Here is a 26,861-nt window from a genome sequence, read left to right on the forward strand (position 1 = left end):
TCAGTCAGGAGAACAACTGAGATAATCCATCCACAATACGAGGTTAGTCATTAATATATTACAACAACAACGGAATAGAGCAGCTGTGAGAGAATTCAACATTAATCAATCAATGGTACGGATGTGGAGGAAGCAAGAAGAATGAGCTGAGTAAAATTTGACTTATCTGACTTTTTTGTTTCACTTAATGCGCCTTATATCTGGCCTATGTCCGAAAAATAGGGTAATAGCTGCTCATCATGGAGCATGTTTTGCTCTTCACCAGTCCAGTCTCCCTGCGTCTTTTTGTGTGTGGTGGTTTTCAAACTTTTTGTGTCCAAGGACACCAAAGGTCAAGCAACATTTTTAGGGCATATTTTCATTCATGTCTGCATTAAACGGCTTCTGTGTGATCTGACGTGTCTGATATCTTGAGTTCTTCTTTTGATTACATCATCAGAAAAAGCACTATTGACAGCCCCTTTTTGCAGCATTTGGACCTGGCATGATATCTGCTGCATATATAGAAGCACCTCAATCGCCTTATTAGACACTTTATCACAATCCAACAAATGGTCTGATTGCCTGTGGTTGTGATCCAGGGCTATAAGCCAAATTTCCCTCAGAATGGATGTTTGGTTTCCAAGCGCCTCTTTAACTTGTTTGGCATCATGTAAGTCAATTAGTCAACCTCTTCTGACAGATCATGCACTGCAGGGAAGGCCTGTTGACATCAAATTCCTGCTTTTGTGCAAATGCAGAAAGAAACTAATGTTTTTGAGGGGAATTGGGCACATACAAACAACTGACAGAGAAAATTAACAATTAATTTAAAGCCTTTAGTGTTTTTGTACTTAGCAAGAGTAATAATTTGGTTGCCTGAAAATCCCACAGCACATGAGGAGCTAATCCATGTTTATGGATATATTTTTAAACATGCAGGAAATTGTGTGTCAGTCTTTCAATTATTTCAGATGCTTGTTAGCAAGTCACAGCTTGCACACTCTGAGGATATGAAGTTGTCCTGTGCAGAGAGCAAACATTCCTCTGAGCTTCTGCTCAGTATTCAGCCATGATGAGAAAAATTCAGCTGTGATGAAAAATGTAGATCGGCATCATCCACAGTGATGCAGAAATGATGATCCCTGCAGAGAACTCTTCAGTAAAAGAGGTGAAAAATATTCAGGCGAAATGAGTTCATTTGGGAAACTTGGCTTATACAGTGGCCTGATGTAAATGCACTATGATGCATCATTCAGAGGACTGTACTGATGGAGCTTCAAGCTGAACCGTGGGGGCATGTAGGTTACATCAGTCCGTCACTGGTGTGTCGGGCAGTGTGGTGTGGGGGGGCTTGCACAAAGAGGCAGGGGTGATTGCATCAGCTCTGATATCCTGTCAGGACACACACTTACTGTGGATATGCATTTATACCCAGTAAGTCCACATTATCTCTGAGGGAGCTGTCATTTCTGACTGGTAAATGAGGCTCTGCAGGTGACGGGTGTGGGTGTCACACTTCCCCATATGTACAAATGTGTCAGTGGCTCAGTAACCAGGTTTTAATCCCTCATATCGGACCATTTAAATAAGGAAAATCGGACACCGTTGGTAACTCTACTAAATTATGAGTAAAGTCATTTTTATACCCAAATTGAACCAAAATGAGTGTAAATCAAAAGCATGGATGCGTTGGTCTTGCATTCCACCTTTTGATCTTGCCTTTTGTGTGCAACCTTTCAGGTTTCAAAGACTGAAGTGCACAAGAGGGTGGAGTACTTTTTGCAGAATCATTACTTGATACCTTTCTTAAAAGTAATGCACTATGTCACCTACTTTATAAACTGACCTGAAATGCGCTGCCACATAATTACTAAGTTAATAGTGTAAACCTTAGATACAGTCCCACACACCACAGTTAGAAATGGAGGCTAAAAGGCTGCTCATCACTGCCTTTGTCACTAGTTGAAGTTTGGCATAGACTCAAATTTATGGGGTCATAACACTTAATGTTGTGTTAGCAGTATAATGCAGTTGCACTTTACCATTGTTCTCTTTTCTATTTTTGCACAAGAAAAATAAATGTCCATATCTCGGCTCCCGAAAATGTGCTTTGTTACAGTGATTCATGGTTAAATTGTTCGTGGTGTGGAGATGGTGATTGAGAAAGTAAAAGCAAAAAGGAGTTTTCTTGTTACATGATACCTGAAAAATTCAGGTGAGCGCCGCATCTTTGATGCATTACCGGCCCAGATACAGTCTCTATCTGCAGTGTTCCTGCTCCCTTTGGTGCCATAAATCAGTTCTTACTTGCACCGTTTCTTGCATTTTAATTGCTGAATCTACTTTGCACACACTAGAAGTCACAGGGATGATTTAACAAATTTTCGACTGGGAATGTGAAACTTTTTTTTTTTTAAGTGTATAAGTGAGAATGGCAGGCTGCCTGCAGGAGGTGTCCTACAGCTAGATAAATGTTTCTTCTCTGCCATAAATGTTGAAGAGTTTCGTTCATCTTTCTCTAAATCCACATCTAGCCGTGACCTTCAGCATAATGAGGTCTCAGTATTATGCCATTAATATTGATATCCCTTACCAACGTCTCCTTTTGGAGAACAAGTTGCTGAAAGGCTGCTGGATAATATTGACAGAGATGTTCTTTAATGCCCTCTGCCTTCAAAAATGGATGCTGTGGCCTGCAGGGGAAAGTTGGGACTGATCTTTTCTGTTAAAGACTCAGGTCAACCTTCACTGGTTTGTATTAATGAATCTAACTTGTTGGTTGGTAATGAACCAGGGGAAATTTGGTCATGTATTATGTATGTGCTATATATGAAATTTCCTTACTTAGCTCAGTGGAATTTGATAAGCTCATTTAACATAAATCTTACATGAACATCAGAAAGAGAAAATTTAAAGTTATTCATTCACTCAGTCTTTATTTGAACATGGAAAAAAAATTGCAAAATGCAGATTCACCCGATAATGACATCAATATATTTTAATTTCATTTGTACTGCTATAAAAGATGCATGAAACGATACAATCATCATCAATTTGTAGTGTTCGGTTTTTCTGTGTATTAAAATGGGTCCTATTGCAAACTCATAATGATGCATTTTTCCTAATAAGTTCATAAACAATATAATGCAGCTTTACTTTATGGGTTTTCTAATAACTTTTTTATATTAATCTCTATAAACACATTCTGTTCATGAGTATGTAGAGTCTGTTGGCAAAAGTCAAGAAAGAAAAGTCACTGTTTGAGCTCTTGGATTGTGTGTATTGATCGATCTCTGCTGTGTTCACCAGGTAGATACAGTCGCTTTCAGCTGACAGGGACTGTTGGCTGAAAGTGGCAGTTTTGAGTGGCTTTGAGTTTCTGTTTCCAGTTTTGTCATCCATGTGTTATATCAACCCACCGGACAGATGGGTGGGCGGTGTGACACCTAAATTTGTGAATGCAATAACTCGAGACCGAGGTGACGCTGGAGCTTCAAACTGAGATTAATTTCGTCTGACATTATATTATGGGAGACTTTATACAAAAAGACGGGCATATCCACTGTTATGCCTAGAAACCAAAGAGCGATATATCGAATGGTCCACTTCAGCCTTCTGCCTGTTGCCATCTTAATTTTCTGGAGTCAGAAGTGAACATGTTGGCCAGAGAATGGAGTGCTGAGTTATGAGCCAAGGTTAGCAAGCTGTGTCCATAGACTGTACAAATGCATTACCGTCCAAGAGCACAAACTTCTTGGATGGTCTGAACTACACTGTATCTAAAATCACGAGTGAGAGCTCCAATTCACCAAAGATGCTTTGCCGAAGAAAAGGATCTGCTGCTGGGAAAAATGAGCTGTGAAGACCAACATTGTTTTTGTACCAGAGTGCAAACATGTTTCTTTCTGCTGTAAAGTTGGAAATTGTAACCAGCTTTAAGTGGTCATTGCTACTGTTAAGCTTTATTTTTGAAATTACCATTATTCCTTAATGGCCACTTGGCTGATATTCAGCAGTAGTTAAAGCCACATAGTGTCTTGTTGTCTGGACACAACTTGCAGACAGGTTAGTAATTCCACACATGGTATATGGTTGGTGTTCACCGCCCCCCTGCCAACTTTGGTAGAGAATACCAATTTGACTGAAAACTTCCAGATTGAACATGGCTTACATCTCCATCAGCCTCCTCCTCAGACTTAACTGACTTGCTTCAAAGGGGCTTCAGCCTCCCTTCCTCAGTGCCGTCACTCTTCATGCTCAATCTTCAGTTAGGTGCTGTCTCGCCTGTTTGCTTATTATTTTCTAAATAAAGACATGCCCTGCTGCCTTCTCTTTAATTTCACACAGCCCCAGAGTAAGAAACGGGGAGAAAATGAGGAAGGGGTGGGGTGGAGTTTCGCAGGGTTAGAGCAGGCGGATGGAAGAATTCACTGATGTGCCGGCTTACCTTCGCTTTAAAACTTTAATGAGATGCATTGAGGGATGGATGATGGGGTTTACACAGAGCGAGAGAGCCAGGCAGGGAGAGCCAGGCAGACTGAGTGCATGTGTACCTTTCATTGCTCAGCTGTGCAGAAAATCATTACTGATGGAGCACCATCTTCAAGGGACTTCCCTGCTGCTGCGGTGGGTGGAGAGGAATGGAAGAGATGTGCATCTGAAAATGAAGAGGGAAGCAACAGGGACACGGAGGGGGGGTGAGAAAAAGAACCACGGGATTAAATAAGAGCTCAGAATGCTTATCGGTTTTAAAAAACGGTGCTAGAAGACAGGCTCAGGGGTCAGCGGTGTCAGTCAGCCTAATGGGGTCTCTCAGTCGATCAACACGCTAAGGTCCAGATGGAAATATAACTGCAACTATTGTAAAGATTGTGGGGAAATTTCAGCATCTCCATTTTTAAAGAATACTAAACTAGACCCGTATACTAAAAATAAATACGACACTTACGTCAGTTATTAGCAGCTTCCCATCATCTTTGTCAAAATATAACCCACTCTTCCAGTCACCTGCACCATTTCTCTCTAAACAGATACACCTGTAAGTAGCACGTCTAAAAATAAATGTTTTAATTCTCTTTAGTTACGATGAGCCTTCTTAGGTTTGCACAGAATTAAAGGATCAGAACAACAAAGCACAAACTATCCATCCATCAATGACAGAAACCAAGAGACACTTTAAATCAGTCAGGGCTGGACTGCTTTTTGAAGCAGGTGAGATACTTGTTGGTGGAGAAGTCACTGGGACATCAGTCCAATCAGGGACAGGATAAAAGTGAAACAAAGGATTAGTGGAGATTGGAAAGAAGAATATTTGGGTGTTGGATTTGAGGGGCTGACAGTCTCCAGATGCAGAAAGCTGTCACAGACCAATGGATTGGTTTTAGTCCTCTGTTAGGCACAACGAGCTTAATTTACCCCACTTGGTGATGACGAACGGGAGCAACAAGCCTCGGCCTTACTGATAGTTTATCAAGGTTTTTACCAGTGTAATATAATTGAATCCACATTTAGTAGTTCCAAACTAGATTTCACTGAACATGCGTCAGTGTTTGTATGTTTGTTTGCTTCAGAATAAATAAATCCCTGCTGAACTTTGTGGTCCAAATATTCTAAGATGCAAACCAAAGTAACATTATCCTCTGAACATCATGATGTTCAAGATCCTTATATTAACATTAGCATTACCACTGTGCACAATAAAGCCTTTAAGTAGCACAACTGTAATCTCTTTTATAGCCACATGTGGCCACTTATGAAGAAAAGGATGATTTAGGCAGAACAATCACTCTGATGCAGATGTAATTCAGTCCACACTAACCTGGTCTGTGAGCTTCTGTTTTTCATGTATGTGAGCAATAATGGAACACTTGCATATAATACAGATGGGCGTTAATGTTGGCGTTAATGGCTGCACGTTTCCTGCTTGCTTCTCAGCCCAAGCCTTCTCGTGTAGAGGTTCATTATTTTTCGTGCGCTTGCCGTAAACGGTGTGTGCAACGTCCCCAGCACGAACACAGATGAGATTTTAATGGAAATGCAGCAGCGAGGGTTCACGTGACCGCTTCTCGGATTCCTTTCACTCAGCAGGAGTTCCCCTGACACAGACACGCGGAGCACAGCCGCATTATGTTCATTCAGTACAAATGTGGCTGCGCCTTCCATTTCCAGCTTCTATAGGCGAAATGGAGAAAATTAAACTTGCACATGAACATGCACTGCTGTGCTCTTATTCTGGAGTCTTGGCTTTAATAAGGGAGATGTAAATTACTTGTAAAAATGTTGACACATTCATCTTCCCCTCTTCTCTGTTGATGTAGATTGAACTACAGAGGAAGCGGTTGCATAACGCCGCATATGCCTTTGAATACTAGTTTCCAGGGACCTCTGTGGACTTGAAGGGAGCAGCAGGTTTACCTCAGAAGCCCCTTCATAAATACTGCCATAGCAAAGGTTGATAGCTCAGCCTATTCCTAGTTGTTGACTGAAAGCATTTCATATTTTTGGTGAAAAAAAAGAAAGAATTACCTACATAACCTGCTACTGCTGCCCCGACCAGCATTTTCATCTTTCTTTATATGAGCACAGTTATCTTTTTTCTTTGACCAAGTCCACAGTACCAGCCTGGCAAAGAGGCCAACTGTCCAAGACCCACAGGGTCCCTGAAAGTCGCAGATTCATTGCACATGCCTTAATCCTGTCCATCCATTTTCTTCTACTTATTTGGAGTCATGTCTCACAGTACCAGGCTAAGCAGGGTATTCCACATACTTTTCTCCATAGGGAAGTTTTTCAGTTCCCCCTGAGGGAGACTAGATGAGATTTATAATCCTTTCACTGAGTTCTCTCAGCCGAATATGCCCAACAAACCTCCAAAGGAAGGTGCCCAGACCATTCCTAGGTGTAACAGCTAATTTTGTGTCAGTGTCTGAATACATGATACACTTGTAACTTACTGTGTGACATGTATTTAACCCTCTGAAGTCTAAGTCATCAGAGTATAACTCTATCCCTAACTCTCAGCCAACGGTGTTGAACTCCAGGCCTCGAGGGCCGGTGTCCTGCAGGTTTTAGATCTCACCCTGGGTCAACACACCTGAATCAAATGATTAGCTCATTACCAGGCCTCTGGAGAACCTCAAGGCATGTTGAGGAGGTCCTCGAGGCCTGGAGTTCGACACCCCTGCTCTAAGTAATCAGAATATGTAATTTTTGGTTTTATGAAATTGTTCTCCCTCGTTTTGGAAACCACAGAACACAGAAAATAATCAATCTAACTGATATGCACCAAATGCTCTGTTTGGCCCTTTTTAAAAAGGGTAGGGGTATGGTCAGGATTGGGTAGGGGCTAATTGGGAGGTGAACGGTAACTTTATACCTGTGAAGGCTGGACCAGGCTGTGTTTACTGTTGTAAATGAGCAACTCTCTTAACAATAACTGTCCAAGATCAGTATTTATGAAGTTTTCTAGATTTGCCTAGATCTGATGTTTTGTTTGGCGTCAGTAAACGCCAGGTTTGTAACAGTCCGTTTGTTCAGACATGTAGAAATGGAAATTCTGTCTTTTGTATATATTTACAGTAGTTTTTATATTGTTATTCTGTTGATGTTTATGCTGATTTCTTGGTTTGGGAGATTCTGGAAAGTTTCTATTTTTTTTTTTTCAGCTGGGTTTTGCTTAAGTAGTGATGAGTAACGCTATTATTTCCATCTTATAACTATCAGACATTTTATTTTCTATTTTAATTTAGTCTTATACGGTTTTTCTTATATCCCATTAAATCATCACCTGAAGTATTTTCACGCTATTTTTGCATCAGTTTCTTCAAACATGTGCAAGTCTGTCCACATAGCATTTGGTGACATCTGCTGATTACTATATATCCAGATTAGTTCATCTGAATGTCAGACGTGAAGCTGTGAGTCAGAAAACGTGCTGCTGCCACATTAAAATCACCATCGCTGCTGTTCCATTATTCACTGTTGGAGTCGTTCCAGGGTCTGTCTCCATGTGACATCATCGCTACAGTCTGTCTGCGCTGCTCCACTAAAAGGGAAACTTGTTAAAATTCACAATAGTGTGACTTTATAATAAAGTGTTACCAAATGGAGATTTGTAATATTAGAGGGAAGAACGTGAAGTTTTTTCTGAAGCCGAGGTCAGTGTGGCTGTATGCAGGAAACCTCTGTATTATAACAAGCCAGTTAAAACAAGCTAGTGGCCCTTTTAACACTGAACACACCGCCATTGAAACTCGAGGTAGATTTGCTGTTCTAGGACTGAAATTGCTGAACATTCACAAAACCTCTCAGCAGATCTAATCTTGTGGAGTCGGGATTACAGTGGACATGAAGCACTGCATGTAGTATGCAGATGTAAGCTGTGAGCCACAGTGGTGCAGTGATTAGCATTATTGCTACACAGGCAGAAGATTCCTGGTTTGAGCCCCGGCAGGGCCCGCTCAGTGTCGAGTTCACATGCTCTCCTTGTGCCCGCGCGGGTTTTCTCTGGTGAATACAATAAAGTGCTCCATAAATGTACGGTTAACCTCGAGGTCTAAAGCACTTTGAGTGGTCAACACTAGAAAGAAGTCATTCAAATGTGAGTGCATTACATTAAGGCATGCATAATTCACACCCTGGTTTCCCACTTTTAGATGTCATAAGTTTCACACGTTCAGTGAAACTAAAACTATAAAATAAAATAATGGATCATCTAAGTTGTATTTTTCAGAGCAAGCAGCACTTGGAATCAATAACTCTGCAGAAAACAGGAACCCCAAACTGCAAAGCGTTGCTGAGGGAGGTTCCTTTGCATTGCCCCGGGCCAGACATAGCATAGTTTTTTGTTTGTTTGTTTGTTTTATTTAATTTAAATTTTTGTCTGCAAGCCAATTTAGGGTCAGTTATTTTTTTCACAGAGGGTTTGCTCATTTCATTTCAGTGTTTATTAGTTTAATTATCAGTTGAACTATTAATCACCTAACCAGAATGATGTTTCAACATTTTAAACGGCAATATTTTAATTTGTAGTTGAGCTTTTAGATGACTGTAATACCCTTTCCTCTGCTTGCCTCTGTAGTTTAGGCAGTAGCATAAACATAAGCATTTCATTTGATATTTATACGTGCACGCTCAGCTCAGCTAACCTCAGGTGACCGACTCGTTTAAGTGCATTGCACTGAAGAGCGTTTCATTTCTGTGCCTTATCAGGCTCTTTGTGCCGAGTGTGTTTAAAGTCGTTACCCATCTGTACTGTGAAGCGCCGTCTATCAGTTTTGCAGCATTTGACTGAATGAGAGGGAGTGTTGCACTTTACACTTCAGCCTCCATCCTGCCGCTTCTGTCAGCAGTCACATCATTTATAAAACCCCAGACACACATTTCCATTGGCAGCCAGGCTGTACATAGTCATGCTGTCACTCTGCCTCCACCATTGTTTGACTGATGGTGCAGGATGTTTTAAGGTCACAATCACATCAACTGATTTGCTCCAGAATTACAAAACTAATATTTTCTGTTCTTCAGTGTTTTGAATCTTGAGGTATTTTTCTGATTGTAGAGTTTGACGATGAAACCGTACACTTGATGTGTTATTGACTTAGCGTTTTGTGAAGCGGTTTATTTTCACCAATGAAAGAGATCTGCGATCATTTTCTGTGGTATTTGAGGCCTTTTGGTGTTTCTGAGCTCGTCAGTGCAGCCCTCCTTTTAACAAACGTGTCTCATTGCTGTGTTTGTCACTCCTAAACTTTACCGCATGGCTCTGAAAGGTCTGTTGGTTGTTTCAGGCTAACAATGGCGGTTCTAACAGAGAAACAGCAGCTGTGTTCAACTATTTCTTTCAGTTTTGACCCAGTCATAAAGCCCCAAACATCCCAGAGATTTCCCAAACTGCTCGTGCAAGATGCCAATTAATCAGTACACATTGTGCCTCAGGACTCGGGCCAGAGATATTTGGATGAAGTATTAATGATCCAACTCACACGAAGTCTTGGTGACTGAAAAGGGGGTGAGTGGGAGATAAAAAGGAGCAAGAAACAAACTTTCAAGAGCCACAGTTCAAGCATATAATGGTTTTATGCTTCTGGTTACTCGCTACTAAATCTAGAAATCTCTACCTGCGTGTGAGGCATTTAGGGAACATCTGTAAATTGTACCTCCACAATGAAATTACTGACCTTTGGTAAACGCTGTAGGGCAATAATTCATGTATGTGAGGGTTGCTGGTGTTTGTGTCAAAGCAACCGACCACTGCAGCGAGAGCTTCTCGCTTCGTGTGTTGTGTTTATTAGAAGCAATAAACATGGTGTCATTGAATGTGTGAAAGGGCGTCCTCTTTTAGAACATTAGTTTGTCTCTGCTAGCGTTGACAACAACTGTTTACTTTCATGTGACATGTTTAGTGTGTGTCTGTGGAAAATAACCCAGGTTACATTTTCCCAGGTCAGCACTGCTTTACTTCTTTTTTCCTCATTAGGGTGTCAGCATACATTTTAATGATAATACTAATGCTGGCTGCCATAATATGGCGTGCTTTGCTTTACTTTTGAATGCTTCCTTATTTCGGATATCAGGAAGATCTCTTTCTGATGCAACTCTCTCACTTACTGAAGCTGGGGACCAGCTTGGGGACCAGCTTCCACTTCTATAGCTCCTGGTAATTAAGTGGGGATCTTTGCTGTTAAGGTGTATGTGTTAACCACTACACTGTGAAGCCACTGGCTACCACAGTATGGCATGATGGAAATTCATGCATAATAATTTCATTCATGTCCTAGCAGGGTTACTGCGTGAGCTCAAACCTAATCTAAGTTTGAGATCATGCAGTAACCCTTCAAGCACATGAATGATAAAGTTGCTGACTTGAAACGTGCAAGTTGGTTGAAGGAGTAATGAGCTGTGGAAGACAGCAGGAGTCATTCTCCTCGTCCCACTCCTCCTCCACCACCACCCGCCTACCCTCGGAGCAGCGTTGTAGTTTCTTCACACAAGCAGCGCTTCATTTTCCTCCTCAGAATCTAATATGTACATGCCCACTCCTACCCTCTCTGCTCCGTGCCCACACGCTCACTTATTCACCAACCCAATTAAAGTTTGGCTGCCTTGCTCTCTGTAAGTAATAATCCCCCAATTTCCTCTTCATCTCTGCCCTGCTGGCCTTCTGTACTTCAGTAAACTTACCTGCTTGTCTTCTTCAGGAGCATGTATTTCACCGGCTGCAGTTTAGGTGCAGTCCAAAGTTCAGCAGCCGCTTTGAAGAGTGGTGACAACAAAAAGGTTTGATCTGTATCTCGGAGCTTTTTTCAACTATGAATTGGTTTTGAATAAAGGTACAGAATCTTCTTTTACACATTTTAGTAGATTTTTTTTCCCTGAGACTTATTCACAAAGTTGGGTCTTCTGTGTGTTAACTCATGTTGTTCTTTGTGATGAGCTGTTTCGCCAGTGAACACTGTGGCTTTGGGGATGGAAGAGATAAATATTTTGATGTGATGACTGAAAAACTTTTTTAAATAACTATTATTGGATAGGTGGTCCTGAACCTCTGCACAGACATTCATTCTTTCGAAAGGACAAAATCATTTGTTCTTCTGACTTTGGTGATAAACGTTTGACATACAGTCCTGTGTGAAAGTCTTGAGTCACCCAAATTCTTTTGTATTTGACTTTTATTTTGTTTTAAGTTCTCCAGAATTTCTGAAGGGTCAATGTTATTCTTTGGACATTGGCTGCTATTTCACTCATTTTCCGTCCAGTCCTTGTGGTCGACTATTTTCAGAGGAAAGTTTTGGTGTTTTAAGCTACGTAACCCTGACCTATGAATCATTAAAGCTTCAAAAAGGCACATAACTCTTGGGATGAACCAGTATTGTTTCTACACATGATGGGAAACTTGTGTCAAGTTTTCCATCATGAATCAGTTTTAAATTTAATGTTTGTTACTTGTAGGGTGTTACAGAAACACATAAATTTGTCCTCATGTCTTCAATTGAAACTATGAAAAATGAACTGTGTCTGAAAGGAAAAAAACCCCACTAGAAATCTGACACCAGACCTGACAGAAGCATTTGGACCATCAGTTGATCCATCTATTGTTCACTGAAAACTGGCTGTCAACTAGTCATTAAGGTAGTCAGTGAGATATGCCAAATTACAGAAGGTGGGACTAGTGTCAATCCCAGCTGTCAAAGGGCAGCACATGGAGACAGACAACCATTTACGCCTACGGCCAGTTTAGCATTTCCAGTTAACCAAACGCGTGCATACCTGCCTTTGGACTGTGGGAGAGAACCCACCCAGACACTGGGAGAAGATACAAACCCAACAGAGAGTGGCTCTGGTTTCTGTGCTTTACACATTACAATAACCCAGGGGTCGGCAACCCTGGGCACGTGTGCCGCAGCTGGCAGGCGAAGGGTTAACTGATGGCACGAAATGCAGTGAATTAATTTGTGAAGGTGCATTAAAAAATAAATGGCCAGGCCAGCGTTGCACATGACTGTATCTTAGCTATCAACCCCAACTACCAGATTCAACTTGTAATTGGCTAAAAATACCTTAGCCTATCGGTGAGATGGATGTTGTTAGCTGTCAGTTTTTTTCAAGCGATGTTGAAATTTCCACATCCCAACACTTCAAATGCTTCAGGAGCTGTCCGCTCCGCACAGCATCAGCACCGGAGGAGTACTCGGATACATCCGTACTCGAGACAGAATTCACAATGTGTTTTTGGGATTTTCAGGTGTATGGACCAATGTTTTCTTTTCTGATCAAACCAGAAAGCTTTATTGAGCAGCTGGATTAACTGGCTGAGTTAATGCGACATCGAAATGCAGTTGATTGAACTGAAAAGCTCGACTCTGTGGGGGTCAAAATTTGCAGAACTACGAACGCAGCTGGAATCCACAGCTGTGCGTGTTCATGGAGCTGCATTTTCACCTGCTGGACGTCACTACCTGACAAGTTTAACTGTCTTCAGAACATTGCAGAGGCCTTATTGACAGTATTTGGCTCTACATGTCTGTGTGAGCAGATTTTCTCTCACATGAGTCCTCAGGTAGCCGACTGAATGCTGGACACTCGGAGACCTGTGTCTAGCTGATAACTATTCGCTGATAACTATTCGCTGATAGCTGCCAACATCTGCGAACAAATATAATCCTATAAAGTGGTTCTATATAGTGTGTAACTGTTAATATAGAGCGTTATTAAATTTATTGCTAATGCAATCATATGGCACACTGACTTCTGAGGAAATTTTAGATGTCACTCATCATCAGAAAGGTTGCCGACCCCTGCAATAACCTGTGAATCGTAATGAGTTGCGAGCTGGTGGACCAGTTACATTGTTCATGTTCTGTTTTTCTGATGGCTGCCAAATGGCAAGTCTTTCTTCCAGAAGACTCCAGTCACTGCTAGTCACCTAATGGCCAGGATGTCAGTGTGTCATCTTGTGGTCACAATGATTCCATCACAGATAACAGCTATAGTCCTTATTCTGGTACAAACTGGTGGTTCACTCTAAGCAGAGGCTGCAGCAGGTGGAGAACTTGTTCACTTGCTGCAACCGTTTGACTGACTGAGGCTGCAGAAGACAAAAAGGTTCACCATCGCTAGCTACAGTCCATGAAAGTGGAGTTGGGCTTGCGACCAATCTTTTATTTATTTGTCAAGAAAAGAAGAAGATCTAAATTAATGGGAAACACTTCAGCTTTGATATTAATCCTTTGCCAACAGTATGTGAGGAATGTGCTCTGCGAGTACCCTTCTTGGTTAATGACATCGCACATTTTGAGTCCCCTGCTTGCTGATTGATATTCGTTTTTCCTGATGGTTTGTGTCTTTTAACAGCGTTATATTGAACTTCTATCCATTATTATTGTTGACTTTTAATTCCTTAATGTCTCGCTACTAAACAGTAAACATGTTCTGTGCCGCATTCATAGTTTTGGTTTGAGCAAATGTAAACACAGGAGAGGGAAACCGTTTGAAACTGAGCTTCATGTGCTGCAATGTTAAGCACTGGCAGAATTACTTTCTTTTGATCGCAGTGGGTGCCCAGAATGTCAGTCTGTTTTTGATCATTTGCAATCACAACCAAATAGAGCAAGAATGTGGATCAGACTTATTATAGATACTGACATGATCAAATGCCACCAGGTTCTCTCTTCCTCCCCTCCCATCTTCTTCTCTTTCCCGTGCAATCTCCCCTCTACCCCGTCTCCCATCCATCACCCTGCAGAGTGGAAACGCACACTCCCTGATGCAACCTCCTGCTATATCTGTGCTCTGTTTACTTTGGTCTGTATGTTTTTGCCTGAAATTCATTTTTACTTAATCATCTCTGTTTACGTCCGGGGATTCACAGATTCCCTTTTGCAACCAGTGCAGACAAAAACAAACAAAATATTTAATCTGCGGCTCAAATGAAATTCAATAGTAGGTGTGAGCAGGGCGATCTTAAAATGTATTATACGGAGGAAAACAAATATACCTGTGCTGACCATAAACAGCAAAGCTTTTATGTACATATCATGAGTCCAAAAGACTTTCTAGAACAAGCTTTCCTGGTTACATTCCTCATACTTGTTTTTTCATGGATGTCAGTGACACTTAGGATCTTTGCTGTTCTTTAAAGAAGCAGGAAGTCACAGTGCCGCCATGTGGGATCTCATTATTCTCCAGCAGCAGGAAAAAACCTTCGAATTCAAGTGCCAAAACTTCCATCATAGTCGGGATACAATTTCATAATGTATGCACGACTTCTGTCAATTTTCACTTTCAAGCATGTGGCTTGGCTTCAAACATTGGTGGAGAAAAACAGAATCAATAACTAATCACAGGTGGATCGACATGCTGAATGGGAGCTGTGTAAAAAGCAACAGGTAGCATGTAATCTGTTTTTACCTGGTAACATTTTTCCTGTAAGTAGGAATAAATCAATTCTTCTTTTTCTTGAACAAGCTGAATTTATCACATTTTCACGTCATTTTTAACTCGATGAACTGATGCATCACTTTCTTTTTCCCCACATTATTGGCTTTCAGCATGGATTGCATCATTTTGTGTCACATTCTCCTAAAAGCCTTCTTTTATTTACAAAGTTGGATTAACCATGAAGTGATCAATTAGGGTCGTTTATGGTCATACAGAAAATAATTTTTGTATGACTGACTTTTCTTCTTTGTTAATAATTCAGTTGGAGATTTGTTCCTGTGCTTAGAATCATTGTCCTGTTGCATGACTCAGTTTTGCCTAAGCTTTGGGTGTTGGATAAAGCCACACACAGGAACTACTTCGGTATGCTCTGGTATACAGAGGCGTTTATGATCTGTGCCTGCAAAAGAAGCTCAAATCATCACTCCTCCATTGCTGTACTGTAGCTGCCAGTTGAGGTGCTTTTTGGTGATATTTCGCCAAACGTGGTGCCGTCCTGCATTATGGTTAATCATCTGTCAGAAGGACATTCACAGGGCCGTAAGGACCTTGACCTTACTGGTCAGAGCAGAGTAAGGGCTGCCGCTACTGTCCACCAGTAGGACAAGAGACTCCGTGGAGAAGCAGCTGATTTTTTGTTTGTTATTTGCTTATCACAAAGTGCGCCAAATTTTTTCTTCCAAATATTTTATCCTACCACTGTTAGCTCACTGTTAGCACAGACTCGCCACTTGTCCATCTCTTTATTAGTATCTCTTTTTATTAAAAACGTGAGTTATGGATTAGAACAATTAATAAACTAGTCGTCACCTGGAAATCTTTGTGTGTGAGGGAACCCAATGATTTTCTGGCTGTGATGTGAATCTCCTTCCTGCTTTAACGTTCCTGCAGCTGATGTTTGTGTGACTGACGTGTGGTTGTGTGCGCACACCTGCGCCCTTCCAGGTGTGTGATGACTCACAGTCATCGCCGAGCGTTGAGCCGAGCATCTGTGAAGACTCCGAGCGTCTTCCTGCTGTGACTTACAGCTGGCTCGACCTCTCGGAGCTAACCGCGCACAGTAAACAACCCCCGCCCCCCTGACAGGCGTTTCAGAAATACGATGTGTATCCCGCCGCCTTCCCCCCTCCCCTTTGACTGTAACTCAGCCAAAATACACTTATCAGTGCTCAGTGGTTGTAATCTTTGAAGGGCTCGTTTTTCATTTGAGTGTTTATCCGCTGATTGTTTCCCTCATTGGTCATAAAATTTGTGCTGTAGAGGCCAAACGCTTTTATTGCATTGTCTCGTCTGTGAGCCCCTCTTGTTTTCATTACAGCCCTGATCACTAACCTTTCCCTGTGTTTTTCCCCCCAGGTTTTGTATGCAGAAGAGTGCCAAGTTGGTGCCAGGGGTGACGTTAGACCTCATTGAGAAGTAAGTGGCACTCCACAGCCATCCTTTGACTGTCTCCCTCTTTACAGGAGGGCTCAGTCTAAAGAGATCATTATCCTGTTTTCCTTGTGTCACTCTCTCCTGTCTGTCTTCCCGTCTGTCTCTTTGTTCTCGTCGCCGTCATTGTCAGCCCTCTCTGTTGTTTTCCATCCTGCAGGTATAATTCCCAGCCTTTGTTTCCTCCTCACAGTTGAAGCAGCAGCAGTTTGGCAGATTTAAAGCTGTGCATTTCTTGCATAAACCTGCGGGTGCCAAACGGTGGAGTGTGGAACATCTCTTGCTCGTAGGCACATACACTGAGATTGATATTAACATTCAATATGGATGTCATATCCAGAGTTTTAGTAGTTTCACAGAACCATCAGCGTGGCTCCTTTTTCAAACCTTAGGTGCGGGGGTAGGGTAAGGTGACACCTATAAACTAAGTTGAGTGAGACTTGGTTTTTGAAGCCGTAAGTAACTTAAAAACGGGCTTTTAAATCTCAGCAGAAAACAGTACATCTCATTGGAAAGCACCTTGAGGTGCTGAAGTTGAAGACTGTGTCAGCAGTCTCTTAATGACATGTCACACTCTGTTTGCTTAAGGTGAGTAATCACTTGTCTTCACCTACTCAGATTATGATTTCTGCCTGTCACTGACAGCCTGTGAGTGCACATCCACACATTACTTCCACATCTCTATTATCTACTGGACTTTAATTAGTTTTTGGATGAGGGTGTACACGGAGAAACTGTGAGCTCGTGTGCTCATTCTTGTCCTGTGTGTCTTTATATTCTTTTTCCTTTTTGTGTGTGTTTTGGTGCTTTGTACACAGCAGCAGTCCCACAGTGACGCAGTTTTCCTTTCCTGTCCAAAACATCATTTTGTTCTTTGGAAAGGATATTTCTAATCCCTCAACTCTGTCAGTGGCTTTCATAGTAGTTTGGTTTCTCAGATTGTAGGGTTTATCCACCTTAAAGGTGATCTAGTCTGCTTTTCCTTTATTATCTTACCTTTAATAGTAGCTGGATAGTAGGAACAGTAGGTCAGAGGTTCGAATCCCAGCAAGGGTATGTCCCAGGCTAGGCCCCCATGCTACCCAAGCCTACCTCAGTTTTGGGAACAATGGAGATACTGCTCAGAACCCTCAAACTCTCAGGTCTCTGGTAGAGGACCCAAGCTTGACCCAGTAAATCCAATGAGCCTAAAGCTCAAGACTCGGACTGCTCTAAATGCTCCGATTTCAGGAAGTTTTTTCCACTCATGGTGTATGATGTCGATGCGAGTAGATTTACTGCCATGGTCCTCGCAGGCACACAGGTCTGACTGCACCATGTGATGGTTAAATCGTTTGTTTGCAAGCAGCAGCTAATCAGAAGAAAGTTTGCAGAATAGTGAGGGTGGCCTTAAGGGGAGGGGCTAATTGTTGGTGCTTCGGCCTGCTCCAGAGAAGACCAAAGGTATGACATAAAGACTTTCTCAGGTTGCTTTTTTAATCTTTGATTATTAGTTTTTCTTCCCTTTGTGGTGAACTCTGATGTAGCTTCCTTTGCAGCTCAGGCTCACTCCAGCTTCGATCGTACACATAGCTATAACTACCTACATCAGGTTACCTGCTGTTGATTTTTGGATCACTGCATGCAAAAACATCTGCCTGGATTGTGAAATCCCTAAACAAATGGGCACAAATGTCCTGGGACGAATCTCTCTTTAAGTTGCATTCATGGAAAGTCAACACTTTCCACTAATGTGGAAATATATGCCGGACGCATGATCTTGGTTTGCAGCTCCGCTTTGTTTTGCTGCCCATCACAAAGTTAAAGGTTGCAGGTTTTTATCGTCCTCTGGAAATATCCTGTCGCTTCTGCAGCAGAGGTGTGAACACAACATATTTACATATTCACTTGTAAGCTTTTAATTTGAAAAATCTGAAGAACAAGTTTGTTGATAAAACTGAGCACATATGGAAAAATAAAAGAGATGATAAAAATGCATTTCTCCTGATGCAAAAACCACACAAGTTTTCTATGTAGAGCTAAATTTTTCACATTTCTTGTCATTAACCTGCTGCCCAGGATTATAATTAGGATTGTTTGTTCCTTTTTTCAGTTGTACTCACTCTGCTTAAAGTTTCTTTCCTCCAGCTGTTACATTTCATAAATGATAAATTATGTGACTCATCACTCACTGTTTATTTCTGCTCTGTTCATACTTAATATCTCAGAAACTACGTGTAGAAGAAGTATTTCACCTGTTGTGGGCCCAGAGGAGGTGCAGCTGTGTTATTTGTTGGGGAATTTACAGGTTCACTATTGACTTGCTTCCCGAGTTTCTGCGAGATTAGTGGGGATTAGTCATAATTCTAACAAGTCTTCTCTCCACGATTTATTTGACATGGTTCTTATTATCTTGACTATAAATCTTTTTGCTTGTTTGTACTTTCGGTCTGATCTTTTCATTTGTACACGCCATTTTTTCCCCCCACTACTCTCTCGTGGATGAGTGTTACAACGGAAATGCCCGAATACACAACAGCCACAGCTCCTGCGGCACGACTCCCATGGCACGATGGTAAAACCACTAGAGCAATGAAGAACACCTTTGATGAAATAACCTCTTCTTCCATTTCTGTTTCCTTTCTCCCCACTTTCCACCTTCTCAACCACACCAACATTAGTCGCTGGGTTTGACAGTATCCATTCATGCTCTAGCTCTCACGTCCTGTTTGTCTTTCATCACTTGTCTCACCGGAATTATTCTGCAGTAAAGTAGAAAAAGTAATATATGACCTGAATGCTGTAAGGAGAATTTTAGCACCCAGAAACGTCACACTAGTCTGCGTCAGAGATGGCGGTAGGGAAAGCATTTCCCCTCTCGTCTCATTCTGCCGTTAGGCCGCGAGTAAAACACTGAACAGAAACATCAAAGACGTGACAGGTTAACAATGGTGTGAGAGTCTTTCTGCTAAATCAAAATGAAATTCAAAGTAGTTTCTGTCAAAGACAAAGGCACAATCTTAAAGAATGGACTATGTTGTAGCTTTGATTCCTGTAATGGTCTCTTAGTATGTACAGCCACGGCAAGCAGAGAGAACAAAAAACCTTCAAAGAGACAAATCCAGGCTGTAGGGTGAACCCGTCACACACATGCCTTCTCTGCTTGACCCTTCATGCTACCTGTCTGCCTCAGAGATGAACACAGCAACAAACAAAGCAGTAAAAGTGGTAAGGGTGCACGGCAGCAAAATGCTGACCTTTTAGTATAGGCTCAACAGATTGCATTGGAGATGTTTTCAACTTGAAACTGTCCTAATTTAAAAAAAAAAAAAAAGAAGTTGTAAAATGTGTAATTCATGAGATACGTGACCTTGAGTTGATGCACAACCATGGAATTATTAACAGCAGGCTATTATATGAGGAATAAAACATGATACACAGAAAGACCAGGGTTTTTTTTGTTTTTTTAAAGATTTCCACATTAATATGACCAAAAGCAACATCTTATTTCCACACATTTACAGGCTCTTGTTTAAAGGGAATACAGTTTAGACAGCTGAAGTGGAAATATTAGATTTAACCTCATATGCAGTGTTTTTTCTGAAGAGCCGTGCTTTCTCCTCGGTCCTCTGCCATGCACCATCGCTGTCCGCTATGTAGCTGATTGTAAACCTATAGGTATGCACCTTAGCCAATGAGAGGTCTTCAGACACTTACAGGCTACTTTACTGGACTGATCTTTGTTGATTGAGGGTAACTTGGGTCATGAATTCTGTCATGCGTAATCTGGGGGTTTTTTCGAACCTTTTCCAGCCTGTTGAGCATCTTTATTCTTGAGGCTGTGTTCATGTTCACTCCGTTTTATTTATGGACAACAGGAGTCATCTCAAGGGACTTGCTGTCAGGTAAACATCCTGCAGTATTAGATAGAGAACCTCAATGATCCAGATGTCTTCTATGAGCAAACATTTAGCGACAGTGACGAGGAAGAAGGCCCTTTTAACAGGAAAAGAATCTATCAGAACCAGGCTCATGGAGAGGGCTCACCCTCAGCTTGGAGCAGATGTCCCCTAGTTCAGGTTGAAAGAACAGGAGAACGCACAGAGACCACAAACAACACAGCAGACGACAGTCAAAGACGTGCAGCAGTGGCCTATAAAACACTTGAAGCCTGAAACAAGAGTGGACTGCATCATGAGCCGGAGCCTGTAGCAGCATAACTCAGGGTCAGCCAATCCAGCCCTAGCATGAGTTGTCAAGATCACATTAAAGCAGGGTGCATACTCACAGAGTTGAGTGTTCATATTCATATTAATGCCGTACTTGTCTTCATTGAGGTTTCAGCAGACCTGAGTTTGACTGGCGAAGGTGTTTGTGTGAATTTAACACAGACGCTGGAAATCCTGATGCTTTAGTAGCTGTTTTGGCCGATTGCATCTCCTGCCTGTAGGACAGAGGGCTAAGTGTGAGTCAGCTGATGTCCGTCAAAGTGAAATAATGGATCATCTCTGAGCTCAGTATTTGACATCATTAGTGACTTCTCTTCATTCAGATAATTCAAACATTCATTTCCACTGCTTTGCAAATTACGCTTGGCTGTATGTTCTGCTGACTTAGGGCGACTATAGGTAGTGACTTTTGTGTTTATCTCACGGCTTCGCTCTTGATACTAAATACTAGAAGTCTTAAAGCAGGGGTGTGGGAACTCCAGGCGTCGAGGGTCGGTGTCCTGCAGGTTTTAGATGTGTCTTTGATCCAACACAGCTGATTTAAATGGCCAAATTGCCTCCTCAACGTGTCTTGAAGTTCTCCAGAGACCTGGTAATGAACTAATTGTTTGATTTAGGTGTGTTGACCCAGGATGATATCTAAAACCTGCAGGACACCGGCCCTCGAGGCCTGGAGTTCCCCACCCCTGCCTTAAAGCTTCTGTTAGATTATGGAGTTCAAATGTGACCCTTGATTAAGAGTCGTACAGATAGTTTTTTCATCTCAAACTTGCCTTAAATAAATTCTTTCACCTCGTAATATTGAAATGATCAAGCTCTCTGTACTCTGTGCTTGGCCAAAAGGCCATTTCCTCCTTTTATCTTGTTACAAGCCAGACTTTCAGCAAGACCACGTTATAGACTGTATATAAAAGATGGCTTTATCCCCCTTACCGTCATTTGTTTGTTCTAATCCTCATTTTCTAACTTTAATGTTAGATTTAAAATGCACCCTAACCCTTTGTATTGGTTTTGGAGCCAGGACTTAACATATTTAAGACGAGTCTGTTTTACATGTTAAGTGTAACTAAAGCTAGCAAGTAGAGCAGGGCGATATGGCCAAAAATATTTATCACGATATACATTTAAAAATGTGCGATAACGATATAACTGATAAAATATAACTATAAAATTGACACGAGACAAAATACTTTACAACTCCACAACTTTATTAGTGATAAAAACCCATCAATGTATGTTCACTTAAACAAGCAGCTGTTTTTTATGGGCATTAAAGTTTAAAAATTTAACAGTGCAAATGCAAATTCCTCCCTGACAGTTTAACCAAGAGGCATTTCCAGTGGAAACTGGCCGACATATCCTCAGCATAACCATGTATAATATCCACAAAACTTAAAAAAAGGATGCACACACACACAATACGGTAATATTATGTTGAGGCACAGTACGTATCACTCCGTGAGGCTTCTGACTACAATAGCCGTAATGCTCCAACAATCCATCAAGCGGTGCGGCTTCGTAGCTTAGCAAAGTTGTACTACAACATTTTTGACAAATTCTCGAGCGCCGTGTACATAAAATCGTTTCGAGGTCAGTAAACACAACCAGAGTTCATACATAAGGCACACGGGATTATAAGGGGCACTGTCGTGGCTCAAGAGTTGGGAGTTCGCCTTGTAATCGGAAGGTTGCCGGTTCGAGCCCCGGCTTGGACAGTCTCGGTCGTTGTGTCCTTGGGCAAGACACTTCACCCGTTGCCTACTGGTGGTGGTCAGAGGGCCCGGTGGCGCCAGTGTCCGGCAGCCTCGCCTCTGTCAGTGCGCCCCAGGGTAGCTGTGGCTACAATGTAGCTGCCATCACGAGTGTGTGAATGGGTGGATGACTGGATATGTAAAGCGCTTTGGGGTCCTTAGGGACTAGTAAAGCGCTATATAAATACAGGCCATTTACCATTTAAGTGTGCCGTATTTTCCGAAAAATATGGTAATAACAACGGCCCGCTAGCATGCGCTACCAAAAATAGTGCTTTGTTGTGTATCTGACGGACGAAAGCTAAACCAGTTCCACACCACTGAAGTTGCAGCATTTTTACAAACCAGTTCTGGTTCATCTTTTTCATTCAACGATCCGCTTTCGCCCTTCTCATTCTCCGCCACCGCCATGCTTTTTCCGCCATGTGCGTATGAAAACAAAGGCACTGCGCATGCGCGTTTTACCCATATTCTATCGCGATATTTCATTTTCTTATCGTTGCCCAACATTATACCAGTATTACCGTGAACGGTATGATATGGCCCAGCCCTACTAGCAAGCCTCCTTAGCAAGCTGCATCTGTAAAATGTACGGATTCAACGCACACACGTTTACCTGATAACTCCTCCTAAGTACTTGTTAATATGCCAGGATTTCACTCTCAAACCCTGGAGCACAAACTCTGTGGGTTGTCTCTAACAGGCCACCAAAAATGCTCCAAAAGGCATCAACAGCATGGTCGAGTGCACCCGTTCACTGACTTGAATTAGCAAAATTGACAGCGGTTGGCTGTTGGGCCGCCATAAACAGTGAATGAGCAAATTAGCTGAACTGTAATGTTTTAACATGAGCGTCTATGGTGAATGACTCACTTCTCTATCATTAGAGGAATTGGCTTCATCTTTCAGCCCTGGAGGTTGATGCTCACCTGTTGGGTATAGAATTAATTTTAAAACTTTTTGGGATTACGTTACACGGCTTCCCTTCTTTGTAGGTTTACTAACACATCAGCTCTTAGTTGTCCCCACAGCCACTTAAAAACTAAAGAATATCAGGTGTTTTCCATTTGTGCTCCACAGCGTCATTACCAGAGAAAAATAATTTTAAATGACTCTTTAATACTTTCTTCTTGTCTAAGGTACTTGTGCTTGTATCTTTTTTTTTTTTTTTTACTTCTTACACTATATTTATTTTCCTTATTATTTACTCTGATTTTATGCTTTGTTTCTATTACAAATATTAATAAAAATGTTTTTCTATTATGTCCTCTGTGTGTCGTGTACGGTCTGTTTGTTTGTTATTTATAACGATTTAATGTTGACTGTATGATGCCAGTGTGTCCTGTAAAGAACTAAATAAGTTTTCAAAAATACTAGACAAACATTAGTGATGGCGACTAGTCAGCTGGCTCGGTGGTATCCTAGCAACAACAATACCTAAATCACACCTGGTGGTTTTTCTTTGTAGGCTCCAACAGAGAGAACCAGGACAGCTTGTTATTTTGCAGCCTTTTAAAACGTGTCTTGCGTAATTGGTTACAAATAGTATTCAAAGCAGCCTTTTTTTAATCCTCTTTGTCATCTTTTTGCCGAGTCCTGCTTGGACACGTGGGCATGAGCATGTGTTGCACTCGCTGACCACTCACTGGGCTCGTATTCTCACCTTTAAAGGTCATCCGCAGTTGGAAACAATGCACGTTACACTCATCGCTCCTGAGATGTTACAAACATTTGTGGTGAAATGAATTCCACATAATGGCGGCGTCGAGTAGTTGCATGTTGTTGGTTTGTTTATTAATTTGATCATTCCTCTGTTTTTGCTCCATCTGTGCACCCTTCTGTCTCTGCTTCCCACATACATCCAACACACATTCTGGCTGCATCCAGTCACAATAGGCTCTTGCATAAGGAGTCACGAAGCACAGCGCATGTGGATTTTACGTGCTCGGTATGTCTCATGCTACGGCGTCTTTCATCGCTCATCAGTTCTCTTTTATCTCACGTGGGGGTCACATAACTGTCGTAGGTTGATCCATATTCACAGCGAGACTCCCCCCGGTGTGCAGAGCCAACCCCCCCAACCCCTCCGAGCGTCTGACACAGTCTGCGTGGCACTCACTGGGGAGTCCCTGAAGTTAGACTCCAATATTGAAGAAATCATATCGCTGAAAATGGCACCTCAGCCTTTAAAATACATTAATTGATCCCGTAAGGGAATACTTGGTGCACTCGCTGCACAGAGATATCAGAGAGGAGCTACATGGCAGCTGCCCTCGGGGTGCGTGCCTTTTCTCTTTAGATAAGATCAACAGCTTATTCCTTTTACAGAGGATTTTATGACCCTGCTCACATCCAGAAGCTTGTTTTCAGACATGCTGAGGATGGATTGGTGTTGGGCGTTTGGTGCATCAGTGGTATAAAAACAAAATCTGTCATTGGGCCTTATTCTGCCCAATGATACCAGAGAACTATGGTTTAAAGAGAAAGACCAAGAGATGGTTTTCATCCCCCCTTTTACCCCTTTAAATATAAGTAAATACATTTTTTTAAATCTTTTTTGGCTTATATTTGAGACGTTATACTGTTTGCTAGTCTCGGAATACCCACTGGAGCTAATAGGCAGCTTTGCAGGGAGGTTTGTTGTGATCTGCGCAGCCTTAGTCACATTTCAGCCTTTCATGATTTTCTCTTTTTTAACTTCGACATTTCAGTTTGTTTCATGTGTGTCTGACCTCTCGTCTTCAAGCCTCTGGTGGTTTGGAAAGCAGATGAGTTCATCAGTATGACTAGCGCAAACTTTGATGTTTCATCAAGTGCCTCAACAAACAAACTATATCACTGATTAATGATGCTCATTCACAGTACAGCCTGATAAGATCCATGTGCGCTCTCACATAAAACAAGCGCATCAGTATAAAAATGATATACAAAATACCGTAGTACAGCAAAACACCAGAAAATGTGAAGAAATGACAGGTTTTGATCGATGACACAAGCCTCAAAACCTCAGAGGGCATTTTTCCAGGCCGTTCAGTGAGCTATCCATCTATCTGTTCATCCGTCCACCAGCGCAATGTCTTTTTCTGTCCCCAAATATATTATATTGGATACTAAGCAAGGATATGAACTGCTGAGTGTTCATCCTTACTGCTGACTTGCCAAACATCTTTGGCAAGCACTCAAAGTGCTCAGGAGCTGGCCGGCCCTCATGGTTATACAGTTGGCTTGTACCTGCCAGGAGTTTCACAGCTTCCATTATCTGTCACTTAGAGGAAGAGAGGGGAGGTTTAGGTCAGAAAAAGTTCACACGCTCTGTGTATTAAAAAGTACTTTGTTGGCGATTCTAAATAGCTTAAAATGCTGCTGCGGGACTTTATTGCTGATGCTTTATAGTGAATGGAATCAAGTGTTTACCACTGAGGTGGCTGTGTGTTATATATGTTGTCATTTTTTGACCGGTAATGGTTCTGTGTAGAGACATCTTGGTTCTTGGCAGTGCTGTAGTGCACCAACTAACGATTATAAAATCAGGCTGGAAACAATAACGTTAGGGAGTGACTGTCGGTGATGACACAACGTGATCAAATTGTGCGAGCGCACTTCTGGATGTCAGTGTTGTGCAATTACCGTAACCGATTTCTGAGCCAATCATTACCGAGCCTCCATTATTTATTCACCAAAACTTGTTTCCCTCTCATTTTATACATTATTAAAGAAGCCAAAACCACTTCTGGTTTATAGTTATGTTTTGATCTTGCAAGTTTATTATCTCATTATCTCAGGATAACATAGTTTTTGTGTCCTCATAGCAAGTTCATCGTCAGAGTTGTCTCACACAGGAAAAGTTCATTTTCATGTTGGTTTGAAAACTTCACTCAGAAAGGATGGAGAGCAGCTGTTCTCGAACTTGTTGGCCTGCATTTGTTTTTGTTGTCTTTCTTTATATTTATTATTGCAGAAAACATCATAAAAAAAGACATCAATAAACAGTTAATCATCTTCTAACCATGGTAAATACAGTCCTGATTTTCTAGATATGAAGCAACATGTACCTTTTAACCATTTTGGTCTAACAAACCAAAATCACCGATAATAATTCAGAAATATTGCAATTTCTTCCCCAGAAGGTTTGCACGTCTATTTTTTTTTTAACACATTTTTAGCATAACTGAAGAATTCATATGATAATTACGACCAAATTCGATATGAATGTTTACGATAATAATGATTACATTTCCAAAATGTCAAAGTTCAAGCAATCGGTCCCTTCAGTTCAGTTGAGTGTTGTTGAAAGAGTAATCTTTATAGGAACAAATCGGAACGTTTGATGTTTTCAATCATATCCATACTCTTGTGCAAACAGGTTTTCAGCTTTGTTTGCTGCAGTGATCGAGGTCGTGCAGGCCCTTAACAGTGTTTTCCTGCATTTGTCTTTCCTGTACATTTGTCATTAATTTAAAATATATTTCTTTATTCGGGCTCAAATGGCTCACACTAACTGTAATGCCTCTGAGGCAGCTAATGTTTGCCCATTCTCCTAGTTTCCCCTCAT

At 41.6% G+C, this 26,861-nt stretch overlaps 1 protein-coding gene across 6 annotated transcripts in view; it reads left to right on the forward strand.

Moving 5' to 3' along the window:
- rptor (regulatory associated protein of MTOR, complex 1) overlaps positions 1-26,861 on the forward strand; it is a 184,773-nt gene that overhangs the window by 81,843 nt on the left and 76,069 nt on the right. For all 6 annotated transcript variants that reach the window (XM_040033403.1, XM_040033406.1, XM_040033405.1 and 3 more), the window contains one exon: positions 16,276-16,335. In XM_040033403.1, coding sequence (XP_039889337.1) covers positions 16,276-16,335 — 60 coding nt within the window. The remainder of the gene's footprint in view (positions 1-16,275; positions 16,336-26,861) is intronic.

This window comes from Simochromis diagramma, unplaced genomic scaffold, assembly GCF_900408965.1.
Source record: "Simochromis diagramma unplaced genomic scaffold, fSimDia1.1 OVJJ01000571.1, whole genome shotgun sequence".
Classification (NCBI taxonomy): Eukaryota; Metazoa; Chordata; class Actinopteri; order Cichliformes; family Cichlidae; genus Simochromis; species Simochromis diagramma.